Genomic DNA, 19,109 nt, shown 5'->3' on the forward strand with positions numbered 1-19,109 from the left:
TTGTCCTGTTGGACACTTCTAGTGTTGGTCTGATGGCGTCCTCGCCATGTGGTCTTGCGCTCTCTTCTCCCTCGAACTGCAGGGCTCTCCTCCCTCGAACTGCAGGGCTGCTGCAAGCACCCTTAATCACGGGCACACACTATCAGGGTCTCACAGACACGCACAGGTTCAGTCAGCTTCATCACTCCCCTCTTAGCTGTTAGTAGGCGGTGAACCAAGTCTTGTCTGTTTCCCGTCTGGCTCGTCCACGGCCGTCTGTCCAGTACTTCATCACAGATCGTTCTTTCATTCGGTTGCTGCGGTCTGCAGCCTCTCCAAACTCCATGGAGTTGGATCACGTGGATAAAACTTATAGCAAAAAAGACTGTCTCACTGTGACACAAACAATCAAATAAACAAAATATTACTAATTAGAGCTAGCACCTAATGTATACATGATTGTCACATTTCACATAAACATATGAACCAAAATACAATAACTGTGTGTGTGTGTGTGTGTGTGTGTGTGTGTGTGTGTTTCTAATTATTGTGTAAAAACAATGGAAATTTGAATTCCAAAAAGTAGTTTGTGTCGTAAGGGCAATACCATGCCACAGAGTGTTCGAAAAATGTGCCTTAAATTATGTAAGCTCATTCTGCTACACGATGAGGATTGTTGTAAGAGTCTGCAGTAATGTTAGCCAGACCAAATACATGTGGCATGTAAAAAAGCATGTCCAGTGTTAAGTAAATATAATTGTAAATATGAAAACTGGGAGTTCATTCAATCGGCTTTTCAATGTGTGTTACCTGTGGTGAAACCTCACCTTTATTGTTTTAATCAGATCATCAGCAGATTAGGTGTTCTCCTCCTTCTCTTTACTTTTAGATCTCTGTGACCTTTGCCATAGTCTTCGGGGTCATCCTTTACCGGATTAGTATTAAGGCAGCATTGCATATGAGCACCTACCCAGCAGCACGTTCCAACATAAGAGCCACTGTCAAAACCACCGCTGCAATCATCAACCTCATCATCATTATCATCTTAGATGAAATCTACGCTGTCATCGCCCGCTGGCTGACCACACTGGGTGAGGCACATTTCACTGTTAACTACTTAATGGCAGGATTAAGGATAAGCTGTGCAATAAAACGTACATAACAGTATGTAAATACTATTTACAATTTCTTACAATTTTTTACAATTTCTTAGGATGATGTTTCTTTTTCTTTTTATTTAAAATTCTCACTCTTTTGTATATATACTGATGTTGTTTTCAATTTGCATGCACTTCTTATATTACAGTATCTGCTCTACTGATGCTGCTGTAATTTGGAATTTCCCCTCATGGGACTAATAAAGGAATATTGAATTGAATTGAATTGATTGATTGTCAAACCAAATGTTAGTTTGATTGACTGGATCAGAGATAATCTTGTAACAAGCAAAAGTGTCTATGGTAAAAGATAAAATATCAAAACATGAAGCTTATGTCTTTGATGTTTGATGTATAAAGTCCCTCTCCAGCCTTTTTTGCTAAAGGGCCAAAGTAGAGTATTTTTATGTCTGGAGAGATTCACATCTCACTCAGTGAGAGGATTGTTACAGGGTCTCTTAGCAGGGCAAGAGTGTTCAGAGACCAGCAATGCCCTTGGGCTTTGTGTATGTGTGTATGTGACTTGTTGTCTCGTTTTCAGAGGTTCCAAAGACAGACAAGAGCTTTGAAGAGCGTCTCATTTTCAAAACCTTTATCTTGAAGTTTGTCAACGCCTTCACACCCATTGTGTATTTGGCCTTTTTCAGGGGCAGGTAAAACAGTTATTTTCAATGCTGGTTGTGTTTTGCATTTTTAGGTTTTAATCAAACTTCTGTTGGTCATTAGTAATTAAAATGCTTGCATCTGTTGCTGCTCTCACATTTTATCCAAAACACTATACCATGAGCTTGCTTGTACTGTGTACTGTATATAGTAAACATAATGATACTGTAATGTACTGTACTACCTTCCTCATTTCACAACATGTAATGGTTGTGTTTGGTTCACAGGCTTGTTGGTCGGCCTGGAAACTACTTGTATGTTGTTGGATCGTACAGAATGGAAGAGGTAATTCACACTAAACACTGTGTTACTGAAAGGTTAATGCTGTTGTTGTTGCATATTTTCTTAATGTCAACAAATCCTATGTAAAGACTAAACATATCTATGGTAGTCCATGTCGCAGTAATTTCCAGTTTTCTACCCTGTCCGTGGCACTCAGCCTCAAGGCCATTGGTTCCTAGTGAAGACATGAATCTTACTACCACATAATAATGTAGTTTTTCGGAAGTCTTACTAAAGCATGTATTTGATCCCTGAAATGTTCAGATTCAAATAAATGCATAGAAATAAATTTGGTCATCTGTGAATGGGAGCATGGATTGATGATCGGGAAAATCTATAATGCCAATTTCCCACCTCAAGACCTAGTAACATTTCAGGGAAATGCGGATACAACTGTGTTGTGAATGAAAGCAGTAACATTGCATGCATTAATGTTCCTATCATGTATCCAATGTGCGTTTCTGATCCAAGGGGTCCAGTGCATTCTGTTTGCACTGGACATTTTTACTTTTAACTTGTAATTCTTAGCTTGCTGTGCTTTTGGATTATTTATTGCATGCCCTCTACTTTAAATTTGTGGAATATGCTGGAATTTGTGACTTTCCCTTGGGGATGAATGAAGTATCTATCTATCTATCTATCTATCTATCTATCTATCTATCTATCTATCTATCTATCTATCCATCCATCCATCCATCCATCCATCCATCCATCCAGCCTTGCCCCATGACTTCTTCGATTGAGTTTTATGGTGGTTGGCATAAATAAATGTTGCATTACAGCCATCTGCTGGTCTGTCGCTTGCCTATTCCAGCATTGCCATGGCATGTGTGAATGGGAACAAGACAGAAATGGTGAAATGATTACAATCAGGGTTGGCCCTCCCGCACTCCACAAGAAGTTGGTAATACAACTTCTGCATTTTAGCGGTTTAGTTATAACAATAAAATTTTAGCGAACGAAACACATTAATTTTATTGATGAACTACAAGGGAGAGAAAAGTTGTATCATCTTCACAGTTGTATTTGATTGTTTGTGTAGAAATCGTCAGGGCCATTTCCCCTTGTAGCTTTAATGAAACAGAAAACAATTGGCTCATTCCAGTGTCATTTTTTGGGAGGTGGAGGTGGATGGATTGCATTTGTCTGAACTTTACTTTCCACTCCACACTCTCAACTCTTTGATCTCTCCTCCCTCTTCTGTCTCAATTTGACTTCTTGTCACTTTCTGACACTTTGTATTCTTCTAGTGTGCCCATGCAGGCTGCCTCATGGAACTGTGCATCCAGTTGTGCATCACCATGCTAGGAAAGCAGCTCATCCAGAACAACCTGTTTGAGATTGGCATACCGTGAGTGCAGAGCATTTACTGTACAACATGTTGAAATGCACACTTTCCCATTACGCAAACACACACAGCCACACACAAGTTGAACAACAGTTTAGCACAGACAGCAATACATGGGCAGAGCAAGTCGCATGACAAATTATTTACATCTACTCTGTTGTACTTGCATCTGTGAGTCTGTTCTGTCTGTCACACTTACCTGGGAACTGGACAACATGTTGCTGAACTCTGTCAGCCTACAATTTTCTCTGAATTTTGTCCAACCCATTCATATCATTGAGGGTAACAACAAACAGAAACACCCCTCTGTATAAATATATAATGTAAATCAACAGCACCAAACTGCATCCTCCAAAATGATCACATAGTAGATTCAACACCTCCCAACAACAGTGAACCTTCATAAAAGATTTATTTATTTATTTATTTATTTTAACAATACTACTGTATTAGACTGTATTATGTTTGGCTTGGTGTACCTAGCTAAAATTTTAGGTATATAAACTGCACAGAAATTAGTGTAATTTTTATAAAATATGTAATTTGTAATTTGTACTATAGTACCAGTCGAAAGTTTGGACACAGCTCATTCAATGTTTTCTCTTTATTTTTTTATTATTTTCTACATTGTAGATTAATACTGAAGACATCAAGACTATGAAATTAGACACTTGGAATTATGTGGTAAACAAAGAAGTGTAAACAAACCAAAATGTATTTTGTATTGTAGATTCAATCAAAATAGCCACCTTTTGTTTTGATGACAGCTTCACGAGTCACCCAGAATGCTTTACAATTAACAGAAAGTTTATTAGTGGAATTTCTTGCTTGATGGGACAAGCTCACAGTGATGAAAAGGTGGCACGGTGGCACGGTGGCAACACTGTCGCCTCACAGCAAGAAGGTCCCGGGTTCGAATCTCGCTGCGGGCACCGGGCGCTGCGGGTGCTGAGGGCACCAGAAAGGCCCTCCTCGAGCAGAGGAGTGTGGAGTTTGCATGTTCTCCCCGTGTTCACCTGGGGTATCCTCCGTAAAAATATACCCCCACTAAAAACATGCAAGAAGATCTCCACCTGACCAATGGTGATGCCGAAGATGGGTCCCCGGGCGCCGGTCTGGCTGCCCACCGCTCCTGGTCTGCCGCGGAGGAGGGACGACCCGGATGGGTTAAAGGCGGAAGTCAAATTTCACCTTGTGTGCTGTGCTCGCATGTGTGTGACAAATAAAGGGGAATGTCTCCCCCTGATTCTTCTTCTTAGGCCAACCTCAAGACAAGAGTCGTTAGAGTTATGCACATGCTAAACTGGATAAGCAAATAAATGGATGTCTTCGGCCGAGTTTGGGTTTTGTAAGGAGCAAACCTAAGAAGGTAAAACCTCATTCAGAATGAGAATTTGTGAAGGAGGGCCTTGTTACTGTGGAGCTGCTAGCACTGGACAAAGTAAAATTGTTCCAAAGTGTCTTTTTGTCTGGAGTAATTCATAGAGATGAATGGAAAGCCTGATGTGGAAACTCAGCAATAACAAGTGTGTTTGTGATTTGGCCTTCATGGTGGACACCTCAAGCTCCAGCCAGATACTCAGTTCTCTGCTTTCAAATGTGAAATCATTTGAAGCAAAATTAAAGCTGTGGCAAATACTAGTTAACACTTTGCATTTTGCTGCTCTGCAAGAACAAAAGCCTGCTATGACATCGGAATGTGCTGATGAGTGTCCAAACTCTTTCAGACATTTGGTGAGAGGTTTCAGGACATGAAAAGAAAACAAAAGGAACTGAACATATTTGTTACGCCCTGTAATGTGGAACTGGCTGATGTACCTGACAACCAACAACATGAAATCATTGCGCTGCAAAGCAACAACCTACTACCGTGAGAAGCTCTATTCAAAACTGACTCATGCAAAACTTCAAAGTTCAGCTCAAGACTGACTGACCCAAACCTGGAAAACATCAGCTGCGAGTGACATCATTATCATCACTGCCATCTGACATCAGACACCCCGCCAAAAAGAAACAGTTGCAGAGGTTAGTGTGATATATGTGTTCCATAATTTAGTATGACGATGGGTGCTGCCAAGGAGAGGCCAGAAGTGGCAAATCATCAGTGAAAGCCCCTCATTTATAAAAATTTTAAGTGGCCCTTGACAGAATAAAGGTTCCCGACCCCTGCTTTACAATATGAAGGTCAGACAAGTTTCAAGAACTCTGAATCTATATTCAACTGCAGTTGCAAAACCCTTCAAATGCTCTGATGAAACTGGCTCCCATGATGACCATACCAGGAAAAGAAGACAAAAGTTACCACTGCTGCAGTGGATAAGTTTATTAGAGTTAGCAACTTCTGAAATTGCAAATTAATGGCACCACAGATTAGAGCCCACATAAATATTTAACAGAGTTGGAATAGCAGACAGATCTCAACAACAGCTGTTTGGAGGAGACTGCGTGTATCAAGCCTTCATGGTCGAATTGCTGCAAAGAAACCACTATTGAGGGAGATGGAGATGAACAAGAAGAAGAGAATTGCTGGGGCCAAGAAATACAAGGAATGAATATTAGACCAGAGGAAATCTGTGCTTTGGTCTGATGAGTCAAAAGTTTTGATTTTTGGCTCTATTCGGCATGTCTTTGAGAGGCAAAGAGAAGGTGAATGGGCAGTATCTGCATGTAGGGCTATCACAACAGTCTGCAGCAACATGCCATGTCGCTTGTGGTTCTTTTAGGCAGTCATTTGTTTCCCAACAGGACAATGACCCACGACACATTTCCAGGGTATGTAAGGACTATTTCACTAAGAAGCAGAGTGATGGACTGCTACATCAGATGCCATGGCCTCCAAAATCACACAACCTGTATCCAATGGAGATGGTTTGAGGCGTGTGACCAGGTGACTCATCTCATCTCATGAAGCTAGTTGAGAGAAATCCAAAAGTGTGCAAGCTCTCATCAAATCAAAAGGTCGCGACTTTGAGGAATGGAAAATATTAAAAAAAATTTTGTTGTTGGTTTTCCACATAATAACATGTTATTTCATAGTTTTGATATATTCAGTGTTAATCTACAATGTAGAAAATAATGAAAATAAATAAAAACCATTCAATGAGAAGGTGTGCCCAAGCTTTTGATCGGTGCTGTACATAGTTTCATTATTTCGCCCTTTGCAGTCTATGGAATGTCACCCCCATGCTTGTGCACATAGACTAGCATCCTTGTTTGCGTCCTAGTCGAGTATAAGTTTTAAACAGAGACCAGCACTTCAAAACATAGATTAATACTACTAGCCACTAGTAATTTAAAAATTCTTCAGAGTACTATGAAGGAGAATACTCCAGTTAAGTTATAATTATCTAACAGTACAGTTACTAAAATTACATTTGTCCAATACTCTGAAAAGAAGCAGCGAATAGGAAAGGCTTTAGAAACAAGGCTTCAGTGTGTTAATGCCATCATTGTCTGTTGGTATATGCAGGAAGCTGAAGAAACTGCTCCGGAGGAGGAAGTCAGAGTTGGACTCAAAGCAAGAGGAGGAGCTAAGCAAAACTCTGCAGCGCCATGAGAAAGACCACATTCTGGGTCCTTTTGTTGGCCTCAGTCCAGAGTACATGGAGATGAGTGAGTCTAAAAAGAAGACAGTTGTTGAAATTTAATTTCTAAAAACTTCAACTGTCCTCTGCGGCAGTTTGTAGTTTCAGCCTTGTTGATGCTGCTCTTCCACCTCATGAATGCATTTACCACATTGGCTGATGTTTGTTGACAGCAAAGGTCCTAATCTTCATCTCCTCTGTAAAAGTGATATTTTCTGCCCTGATTCAAAGATAATACTTGAGAAATGTTGTGTCCTGGGTTAATATCAGCCTTTGTAACACACTAATTTTTGCAGAGCAAGTCACGTTGAGGTAAACAAACATGCATAATGGCTGCAACCACTTTGAAACAATCACCTTAATGTGCAGCTTTCTATGTACCTAAAGACACATTCAGTCACTCCTGTTTCTTTGCTCTTGCCTCATGTCAGAATTTTGGTTGTCATTGCAAATGCCAGCCTCTTTCAACACAATTGGTTAGGAGTGAACAAGCAAACATATTCCTCTGATAAAAACAACTTAAATACAAACTAATCTCCATGTTGAGGTGCAATGCTTACTTTTAATTTGATAAATACAACAGTTTCAGATGACACAGAATGTCAGTCAGTGATGTGGAAACCTTCATTTTTCATCATCTCATCTCATCTCATCTTCCACCGCTTATCCGGGGTCGGGTCACGGGGGCAACAGCTTCAGCAGGGGACGCCAACTTCCCTTCCACATTGATTTGCTCTGACAGGGGGACCTCGAGGCGTCCACAGCCCAGTGTGGAGATATAATCTCTCCACCTACTCCTGGGTCTTCCCCGTGGTCTCCTCCCAGCTGGACGTGCCTGGAACACCTCCCTGGGGAGGTGCCCCAGGCGCTTCATTTTTCATGTGCACCAGAAATTTATGTGCATACCTGTATGTGTGTGTTTGATAAACATATGTAGATGAAGTAGTAGATTAAGATGCCCTGCTTTTAATGTGGCTGCTCAGAGCTCAGGACTGTTAAGGCCAGGAAATTGCTCTATTGCGGGGTTCTATTACATGTTCCTAAAAAACAAATGGAAAAACACAGGTGTTGCAAGGAAATATTATGATGGTTTGATTTATAATGCTGTCCTCCCAGTGTGCAAACAGTGAAAATATTTACAAAAGAAGGCAAAAAAATGAAAAAGCAGAAAAACTAAATACTCTAGGATTACAACAGATTTTCATAAGGGAGTTCCTCAACAACTCAAATATCTGAAAGAAATATATAAATGTGGTTCATTATGCCTTCTGGAGGTTGAATCGATGTTATCCTCTTAGTAACCAAATCAGGAATGGTAGGCAGCCATTTTTAAACCAGTAACCCCTTCCACTAGGCTTAACAATTCCGTAAGAACACACAATCAACACATTTTCCATCAGATAAAGTATTTTCAGCCTCTGCATTTTCATAAACATGTTTCATAATCAATTTAATTTTAAATTGGACCCAAGGGGCAGACACAAAGCACAGAAACGAAGGGAGCTGTTTAAACCAAAAATGGTTTATTAACAATAACGAAAAAACCCTAAATACAGAAGTCTAAATTAAAACAAAACACACAATCTCCAAAACACAAAAACAGCCCTTAAACAAAACAATCAACTACACCATGGCTAGCGGGTAGGAACAAACAAATACCAAACCAAACTGAAACTAGATACGCTCACAGGCGACAAGGAACAAGACTAGGATTACTATGGATACGAGAGACAAGAAAATGGATGGAAAGTCTAGCATGAAGCTTGAACAATCTGACAGCGAGACATTTCCGCCATGCCGCTTAAATAGGGAGAGAATCAGTGGATGAGCATCAGGTGCGCCGTCTGCCCTCCGAACAGCGAGGCCACACCTCCAGTGCAGAACTGGAATGAAAACTAACACACAACACATAACACAGAAAAACATAACAAAATACTAAACAACGCACCATATAACAAAACATTATGCATCAAAACATGCCAGAACCTACTATTAAACAGAGGAAGATGTAATGCACCTGTGGTGCCAACCAAAAGAGGGGGATAATGGTGAGTATATTAACTTAGTTAAACTGGAAGGAAGCGGGGAATGTGTGGTGTGTGTGAGCTGCCCACAGTCAGTGAAAAAGCCGATATTCATTGCTTGTAAACTTTAAAAACTCAGATCCATAACATAACATGTAACACATCAGATCAACAATGTAGCCAACTGGAGGATTTGTGCTTTAAACAATAATGATCAAATTTTGTAGAACTTCACAACACCAAAACAAATTTCCCTGAGAGTAATTATTAAGATTAAAACATGTAATTTAATGAGAATTCTTCAGTAATGACACAGTGCACAAATGTGCACAAATGAGATAACAAATCCAAAAGAGATACTCTGCTGAAAATGTCCAGTGTCCAGTAGTAATATCCATGGTTTGATTATTTACACAGTCTTTAGGCAAAGGTAAATTAGTATGTAATAACCATGCCGTCAATTCTGGTAAAGAACATGCAGTACATGGTTTAGAACAGTTCTGATTAGACTGACAGATTTAATGCCAATTATCAGCAGCACCTGTTTAATCTAAACTCTAATCTGTGTTCACATAATAGCATCAGGTAGCTAATACCACACATAAATCCTAGTAAAACTACTGAGAAGTGAATAGTGTCCATCATGTAGTGTTCATCCATTACTTCGGCTAAATTCTACTCTCATCTGTGTTTTTAGTTATCCAGTTTGGGATGGTGACTCTTTTTGTGGCCTCCTTCCCTCTGGCTCCACTCTTCGCTCTTCTGAATAACATCATTGAGATTCGCCTGGATGCTAAGAAGTTTGTTATGGAGCTGCGCAGGCCAATTGCTGCCAAAGCCAAAGACATTGGTAGGTGTCCATATCCACATTTGAAATAAATGGAGAAAAATATCTAAGTCTTTCCCAACACGCTGTGTTTACTCCCCTAGGTGTTTTCAGTTACATCACCTTTATTAGGCTGAAAAATCCTGCCGAAGAGCCCAACAAAGAAGGGGAAAGATGAGATATGCAGTTAGTTTTGATAAACCACTATGTGTGGTCTGTCACTATTAGAAATTACACTCTAATACACTCTACACTCTAATAGAAATTATCTCGGACAGCAGGTCTCAAAAGCATAAAGCATAAAGCATAAATTTCTGATTCCAGAGTTTCGGATCCTGACAGCATGCTTTACCACCGAATAAACTTGTACATTGAAAATAAAATTGTGATGTATCAGCTGTTTCCGGTTAGTTTCAAATCAGTTTAAGTTGGATTTATTCAATGTTAAGAATGAGCTGATACAAATGGCTGCCTGGAATGAGAACTTAAGGTACAGGTCAGCAGTATATCATGGAACAGCATTAAATGAAGTATTTCCGCCTCCCATGCACAAAGAGCATGTGCCATCTTGTGGTGGCTGGTGCTTACTGACCTGAGAGTACTTTCATGTTGAAGCTGCTATTCAACCTTAACGATGCTTCCTCTGTCTTTCTGCAGGTATATGGTACAACCTCTTGAGAGGCCTCAGTAAGGTAGCAGTCATTGTTAATGTAAGTCTTGTATCTTTACAGACATTATTCAGTTGTCCTTCCAAAACATGCTGGGACTGGTCTGAAAAATGCACAACACATAGCTGGAGAATGAAAATGAATGAAAATGGTCATTTGACTTCATGAAGACAGTAAACAGATAAGCAGTTCTCTGTCTCCTAGGCCTTTGTCATCTCCTTCACTTCTGACTTCATCCCACGGCTGGTCTACCAGTACTTGTACAGTCCTGACGGCACCATGCATGGCTTCGTCAATCACACTCTGTCTTATTTCAATGTCAGTGACTTCCAGTCAGGCACAGATCCTCTCCAGCCAATGCACCTGGGCTACAAGGTAGAAATATGCAGGTAAGGTTTCACATTACAGCCATGTGCACAAGAGTTTGGAATTGAGTCTGCTGATGTGTTGGCTCAACAACTGATGTATTCAAAATTGATCATTCTCATGCCAAAACACCCCAAACAATTACGTCTCATCTCTCATAGAACCATATTGTATTTAAGTGAGCGCATGTACTATGATACAGTGGCAGCATCTGTATTTTTTACCATTTGTAATGATGATCTTCATTTTTATTTAGACTATAACCATAACTGTCCAATAGTACACTATTAAATGAAATATTCTCAAATATGTTTGTAAATAAATCATATATCCAGACTCTTTTCTCTTTCCAGATATAAGGACTACAGAGAGCCTCCCTGGTCCAGCACACCATATGAACTCTCGAAGGAGTTCTGGGCCATTCTGGCTGCACGCCTTGCCTTTGTCATTGTCTTTCAGGTTTGGAATTACACTCAGATATTAAAATTAAAGCACACATACTATATGCCTCAACATGCTTTCAAATAGTCATCACTTTTCTTTAATTTTCGTTAACTAACAGTCACTAAACTTGTTGTGTTTACACCTCTAAGTCCAGAGCAGCCTGCGCAAGCACAAGCACATTATTATTTATTGTTATGCAGCCAAGACATTAAGTAATACTGTTACCTTCAAATAAAGCTTCAACTGCATAGTTTTGATCAGTCCCATTCCCTGCTTATCAGCTGGATCAATTGTATGTTACAATTATTCATTCATTCATTCATCTTCTATACCCGCGCATCCCATTTCGGGGTTGCGGGGGGCTGGAGCCTATCCCAGCTATGTTACAATTACAGTTAGATAAATCAGTTGATATTAGCTTATTGTAGATGTATGTCTATCAATGTACAGCATACATCAGATGATAAATGACAAGAAATGTCTATACAGAGAATATATATATATATATATATATATATATATATACACACACACACACACACACACACACACACACACACACACACACATATTTATTGATTTATTTTAAGCCAAACCATAGATTTGTTGAATAAACCTAACCAATTAGTTTTGGTTCCTAAAGCTAACCAAAGTGTGAACGTTTTACAATGTAGACCACGTTTTTATTATTGATCTCAGCAAACTTTATTTGACAGTCTAATCAAACATTGCTAAACGTTGCAAAGTCTATTTATTCTTGCTAACTTGACCATGGACTCATTAGAAAAATTATGCTAAACTAACTTCACTCCAGCATAATTCAAAATCTGTTTATTTTCTTTTACTTACTTGTAATTTTTTCTTAAACAAAAAAAAAATATGTGTGTGTGTATATATATATATATATATTTACACACACACACACACACACACACACACACACACACAGCTCTGGAAAAAATTAAGAGACCACTGAAAAATTATCAGTTTCTCTGATTTTACTATTTATAGGTATGTGTTTGAGTAAAATGAACATTTTTGTTTTATTCTGTACTACTGACTACTGACAACATTTCTCCCAAAATCCAAATTAAAATATTGTCATTTAGAGCATTTATTTGCAGATAATGACAAGTGGTCAAAATATCAAAAAGATGCAGTGTTTACGGACTTCAAATAACACAAAGAAAACATTTTTAAACAACACAATACTTATGTTTTAACTTAGGAAGAGTTCAGAAATCAATATTTGGCAGAATAACACTGATTTTCAATCACAACTTTCTTGCGTCTTGGCATGCTCTCCACTGTTTTTCACATTGCTGTTGGGTGACTTTATGCCATGTTTGATGGTTTGTGACCATCCATCTTCCTCTTGATCACGTTCCAGAGGTTTTCAATGGGGCTCAGGTGTGGAGATTAGGCTGGCCATGACAGGGTCTTGATCTGGTGGTCTTTCATCCACACCTTGATTGACCTAGCTGTGTGGCATGGAGCATTGTCCTGCTGTACAACATTGTCAGAGCAGAAGGAAGCAGGTTTTCTTCCAGGATAACCTTGTACATGGCTTGATTTATGCCCAATTCCAGCCTTGCTGAATCACCCCCAGATCATCACCAGTCCTCCACTAAATTTCACAGTAGGTGTGTGAGACACTTTGGCTTGTAAGCCTCTTCAGGTCTCTGTGCAACCCTTAGAAAACCAGGTGTTGGGCAAGCTGAAAATTGGACTCATCAGAGAAGATGACCTTACTCCAGTCCTCTGTGGTCGAATTCTTATGGTCTTTTGCAAACCTCAGCCTGGCTCTTCTTTGCTTCTCATTGATGAAGGGCTTTTTTCTAGCTTTGTAGGTCACTTGATGTCACCCTATGGTTGCTGAGTGACATTCAAATGAGTTGGCGGTCATCCCAGTCAGTGGAGAGTCTGTAGCTTTGTTGTCCCCAATGTCTGCTGCCTGACATTGTTCTTATGAACCTCCGTCTTGGATTTTAAGGATGGAAGCAAAATGACACTCACTGTATCACACTGCTAGTAAAGACAGAATTGAATCCTTCTTTTCCTCATTCAAAACTTTTCTTTTCAACTCTTTTGACGTGGTCAATAGTTATTTTTTGACTCCAATTACTTTTGAAGTACTACTGCTGTTTTTGCCGTCCAGCTCATCCTATTGCAAGAGGACAGTGATGACCACAGGGGTGGTTTTTATACTTTTCCTCATTAAATAAGATTTGGTTCAGGTGATCACCTGAGTCAATCAGTACCTCATTAATTAGAATGAGGTGTCTTTGTATTGGAATTCAACAGACACTGGAATGGAATGGCTGTCATACATGTAGAAATGCTGATTTCAGAAAAAATTGCAGTGGTCTCTTAATTTTTTCAAGAGCTGTATATAAGTCCCATGTTTTCCAGCAATTACAGTAATTTATTAATGATTTACAATAAATTTTAAGGTTAGGTCACCGGACTTGATAATGTTAGCTGCTCTAGTTTTTTCCTAATTTAAGCTAGTTATCTCAGTAAGATAGCTGAGCTTCCAAAATATTAGTCAGGAAATTAAAATCTTTAATGATTTATAAAAAATATATATATATATATAAAAAATCCTACAAATAGCAGCTAGCCGGACTTCATAATAGATGTATTATGTACTCTGCTATATGTTTTTCTCTGAGTTTTAGACTGAATTGAGACTGTTCAACTTTTGAAAGAAACAACACATCCTCCTCTTGAAAAGTTGAATTCTTAAGCAATAAAACACGCAGTTGCTCAATTCAGTATTCTCAGGATGTTTAAAGCTACAACTTTACTCATGATCTGGTATAACACATAGCTTATGGCAGATAATGTTACCAAACTTTCTGTGCATAGGTGTTAATGTTACTTGGCCAAAAAAATCTGTGGTTCAATGAGATGTTTCTACCTGAGGTGTTCCAATCTGCCCTGTGTTCCCTCTGTTGTGTGCAGAATGTGGTGATGCTTATGAGTGACTTTGTGGACTGGCTGATCCCAGACATCCCCAAGGATATCAGCCTCCAAATGCACAAGGAAAAGATCCTCATGGTGGAGCTCTTTATGAAGGAGGAGCAAGGCAAAAGGATTGCAGCACGGGACAACCACACCCAGGACAACTACACCTCCCCCTTATCAGCCAATCAGAGTCCGCCACAGCCCCGCGCACGGCTCATCTCACACTCAAACTGCTGTTAAACTCCTAGCTGCCGGAAAATAAATACAAATAACAACAAACAAACACAACACCTGTAAACAAACTGTAAATAAGTTAATCAGTTGCTTAAAGCTAGTTGCGAAAGGTTAAGATAGATACTAATGAGCATATGATCAGTTTTAATAATTAGCCAGGCTTTGGATGCATTCACATTGTTTGGAAATATTTGCAGGAATAATCTGACAGTTAAAATCTAAGCTTTGACATGTACATATTAGAACTCCTTCACATTTCAAACTCTTTGTTTGGCTCTCTGTAATACTTTTCCCATGTTAAGATGTTACATTTTACAGCAAGCCAGACTTTGCCTTCTTAGCAATTAACCAAAAATATAGCAAGTACTCAATAATAGCCAGAATAATAGCCTAGCCTCAATAATAATAGACACACTATGATCTCAAAACATAATTTGTTGGATATATTTGAAAGGAACAAGCCATTAGCTTCATTTGACTGGGGGGGGGGGGGGTTCCTTGTTGATGAGCTCATCATTCAGGACATCTGTGAAAGAAGTGCCAAACTTAATGTGAATCATATTTTCAAGCAGTAAGTTCATACCAGCCACCTCTCCCACGGGACTTGCAGCTTTTGTATTGAAGACAGTCTCCATCAACCTGTCCAAAAGGTTCTGATGAGAAGACTTTCTTTGTGGTGTCTTACTGGTGAGGTACAAAACACATGAAGAGCTTCCCGCCTGCCATCAATTCATGAAGCTCAGATCAGCCTTATTTTCTTTTTTGCACAATTACATACAAATTCAGGAATTTATAGATGTACTTTCATTGAGAACAAACTACCATGCCATTATTGCTGTAAGCACAGGTAAAATTTTGATGAACTGAAATTCTGAAAGATGCAATTGGCGAGTTTCACAGCATCATTACGCTCTATCTCACCTTCCTGAGATTCTGGAATGTAGATACTTGGAGTATGACCTGTTTACCCTTACCAAAATGTTTGGAGAGAAGTCTTTTCCATGTGTGATGTAAAATGAAAATATTTCCAATAGTGTGTCTTAAGGCTGCATTAACTGATTTCACTGTTTTGGCCACTTGGGGGCAGCAGAACCAGCTGAAAAAATACAGACATGTCACCATATATGATTACAATTACAGTCATTTGGCAGACGCTTTTATCCAAAGTGAAGTACATATGAATTCACACAAATTGTTTTGGGAAATGTGTAAGCAGGCAATTATTTACACATCTGACACTGCGCAACATTTTTCTGGCCACCCAGTCAGTATTAACTGTCCTTTTAGCTCAAGCAGCCAAACACTTTGATTCCTTTGTAATAAATTAATTGTTAACTGTATCTGTCTGCTGTTTGGTTCAGAGCAGGAAGTGTACAGTTATTTTTATCTCATCAATCATAAACATCTGCCTGTTGCAGATAAAGTTTATGTGCCATAAAACCAAAACAATTAGTTGCAAGACATTAAAAAGCTCTGTGGCACTGAGGGCAACTGCAGAGTTGTTGATAATTAAGGACCCGTTCATCACTATAGGCAACACCTTTAAATTACACATAGTAACTTAACCCATCGTTAAATTTAAAAAAGAAAAAAAAAAAAAAAAAAGATTAGCTGCTAACATGATTCAAAATGAGTGATAATGTTGCTATGTCTGCAGCATGTGTAAATATGCAACTGTTTAACCTGATCGTCAACAAACTTGGGGAGGGTGCAGTTTACTGATGTCACCATGCAAGGTTCCCTCAGACCAAATCTCTGTCATTCTTGACAGAATTCTTCATCAGTCGTGCTTGAACCACCAATGGAAAATGGTCTTATGTTGCCTCTAAGAGCCCAAAATCTGCATTTTTTTTTTCTGTGAATAAAACCATAAAGGCCTCTGCCTGTTATTAGTCACTATTATTCATTATGTTTTCCTAATTAAAATTATTTGTTAATTATAATGCTATTTGATAATTCAAGCTAGCTGGCCAACATAGAGCTAGCAACTATAAAAATGTCCATTTAAGAATTTACAACACAGGTGTGCTGACAGAATAAAGGTTGTGTTAAAATGTGATTTGAAATTAAAGCGCAAAGTAGGAACTTAAAACATGATGTCTTTGGAAAGCAGCACCAGTGTCTTGCTCTTACCCTGTCTTATATTCTCCCAGCTGCTCCTGGGATTCAAACCATTGATTAATCATCTCCTAACTATTACTGACTCATTTGACATCTCCATTCAGCAGTTTTCGTAGAAAGAGACACAATGTTAAACCAGGAAAGTCAGCATTGTTACAATATTATTATCTTACCTTATATTATTCATATAAATCAATTGGAATTTTCCGAAAGCTGCAATTTTCTAACAATTCTAGGACAAAGACTGACTAATATTTTGTTTTGTATTTATCTAACTACAAAACTGTATGTGGGAGTGACTGGATATCACTTTGAAGAGCATACATGTACTATAGACTGAAACGTCTGGTCACATGTACAGTTTACACTGATCGATGTGCCAAATCCTGCAACTGCAGTGAATTTACTGATGTATCCCAAATGTAACCCCTCAACCCAGACTGCCAGAATGTATTGTTACATTTTCAACTTTCAGTGATGTATAATTACTTTTAAGCAGAAACACTGCATCTCTCTCTCTCTCTCTCTCTCTCTCTCTCTCTCTCTCTCTCTCTCTCTCTCTCTCTCTCTTCATTGTATAATGTACTAGAAACCATAAACATGGACCTATTTTACTATATCTTGAAAGATGAAAACATCTTCTTATACAACCTACAGTCGTTTTATCACAAAAGATGTTGTTGGGATATACTTGCTGTTTTGAACAAAAACTGCACATTCAATTTTACCTAATCTTAATACTGTTAATACTGTGTATGTAAGCAGGGTTGGTGTTGATGTTCAGTGATAGGTTATGTGCTGCCACAGGGCTGCAGAGCCTCTTTTAGCTAGAACATTTTTTATTCAAAATCTCTTGTGACCTGATGTGACTCTCCCTCAATGTCTCACAGGAGATCTTCTTCTGCCGTCCATTGCCATATTGTACTGATAGCATCAATAAAACATTACAAGTTGAAACATGCTAATTTGTATTCTAATGTATATCAAAGCACATTTCACAACATATTTGAGTGTATATGCAAGTATAAGCAATTTGTCTGCCTCTGATAGTTTGTCTTTTTTTTTTTTTAACTGCAAATAAATTAGAGATGAACTGCCAACAGTGTACACATTTATTCAAAATTTCATGCATTCCACTTTGCTTTGATACGTAAAGTAAGTAAAATAAGTATAATATCAACTAAGTCTTGTATTAGTAGCCTATTTTGTGACAATGTATTGTTGAGGCACCTTGTTCTAAGAGTGAGAGATGTGCATCTTGATGCTACAATATTACTTACCTGATTGGTAGCAGTAAAAATAAATGACAGCCTGGATGAGTGCTGTCTCTGGTTTTGTTGTAGCTGTTTAATTCCTATCATTGTGCGGATTGTCAAACACAGGTTACCAAACGACATAGAGCTGGGACTGGCTCAGTTCCCTGGTCAAGCCTCCCAGCTATTTATACTATGGCTTGTCTTCAGGTAATGTTGCCTGCTGATAAGTTTATTGCTCACAGTGTTGGGCAATTTACACTGTTGACTGAGAGCACTGATCTAGATGATATAGAATAATTGCAGTATATATGTGTTAATATATACAATTCAATTCAGCTTTATTTTAGACGCCAAATCACAACAGAAGTTGTCTCAGGACACTTTCCATACAGACCCAGCACTTCCCTCATGAGCAAGTACATGGCGACGGTGACGAGGAAAAACTTCCCTTTAATAGGCAGAAACCTCAAGCAGATCCAGGCTGGGTTAGAGAGAGAAAGAGACAGAGAGAAGAGAGGGAGGGGCTGGGTTGAGGTTGGACAGAAATGCAATCACAATGAGTCCACTCTACTTTCCACGTTTCCCAAGTCAAGCCAGTAAGAGAAAGTCTTCTCATGCCTGCTGAGCCACCACCTCCACCTCCTCAGATTGATGGAGGACCCGTCTACTCCATACGTTGCCTACTATGCTTACGGCGCCGAGGTCTGGGGTCTTCAGTACCTGGTCGATTGATAGGGTTACAACCCTGAGGAAAGGTCATGGGTCCCTGCTCGACACATCTTGGACCGTGGTCTCATCACTCACTTCCAGCAACAAACCATTTCCCAAATCAGAATCAGAAAAAGCTTTATTGCCAAGTACGATTTGACACACACACAAGGAATTTGTTTTGGTGAAGTTGGTGCTTGACACATTTCTATTAAAGAAGTAAAAAATATAACAATATGAATATATATACACAAGTCTTTTTTTTCCCGAAACACAGTCTGTTTTTTCAGAAAGAAGTCCAAGCTGAGCGTTAATGTAACGCATAGAGTTATGTCAATGTCAATGTGACAAGATGAGGCAGAGGTGGAGTGTGAAGAGTGTCGGGGGGGTTCCGGGCCTTGTTGATAAGGCTGACAGCAGATGGGAAAAAACTGTTCTTGTGGTGTGAGGTTTTGGTCCTGATGGACCGCAGCCTCCTT

At 39.1% G+C, this 19,109-nt stretch overlaps 1 protein-coding gene across 3 annotated transcripts in view; it reads left to right on the forward strand.

Annotated features, from left to right (window-relative positions):
* Window positions 1-17,766, forward strand: part of ano1a (anoctamin 1, calcium activated chloride channel a) — a 123,171-nt gene extending 105,405 nt beyond the window's left edge. For all 3 annotated transcript variants that reach the window (XM_076746813.1, XM_076745164.1, XM_076745981.1), the window contains 10 exons: window positions 869-1,070; window positions 1,678-1,789; window positions 2,027-2,084; window positions 3,332-3,432; window positions 6,899-7,041; window positions 9,735-9,887; window positions 10,521-10,573; window positions 10,736-10,920; window positions 11,251-11,356; window positions 14,309-17,766. In XM_076746813.1, the coding sequence (XP_076602928.1) occupies window positions 869-1,070; window positions 1,678-1,789; window positions 2,027-2,084; window positions 3,332-3,432; window positions 6,899-7,041; window positions 9,735-9,887; window positions 10,521-10,573; window positions 10,736-10,920; window positions 11,251-11,356; window positions 14,309-14,551 (1,356 nt within the window). In that variant the 3' untranslated portion in view covers window positions 14,552-17,766. The remainder of the gene's footprint in view (window positions 1-868; window positions 1,071-1,677; window positions 1,790-2,026; window positions 2,085-3,331; window positions 3,433-6,898; window positions 7,042-9,734; window positions 9,888-10,520; window positions 10,574-10,735; window positions 10,921-11,250; window positions 11,357-14,308) is intronic.
* The last annotated feature ends 1,343 nt before the right edge of the window (window positions 17,767-19,109 follow it).

The sequence above is a fragment of the Chaetodon auriga genome, chromosome 1 (genome assembly GCF_051107435.1).
Source record: "Chaetodon auriga isolate fChaAug3 chromosome 1, fChaAug3.hap1, whole genome shotgun sequence".
NCBI classification, from domain to species: Eukaryota; Metazoa; Chordata; class Actinopteri; order Chaetodontiformes; family Chaetodontidae; genus Chaetodon; species Chaetodon auriga.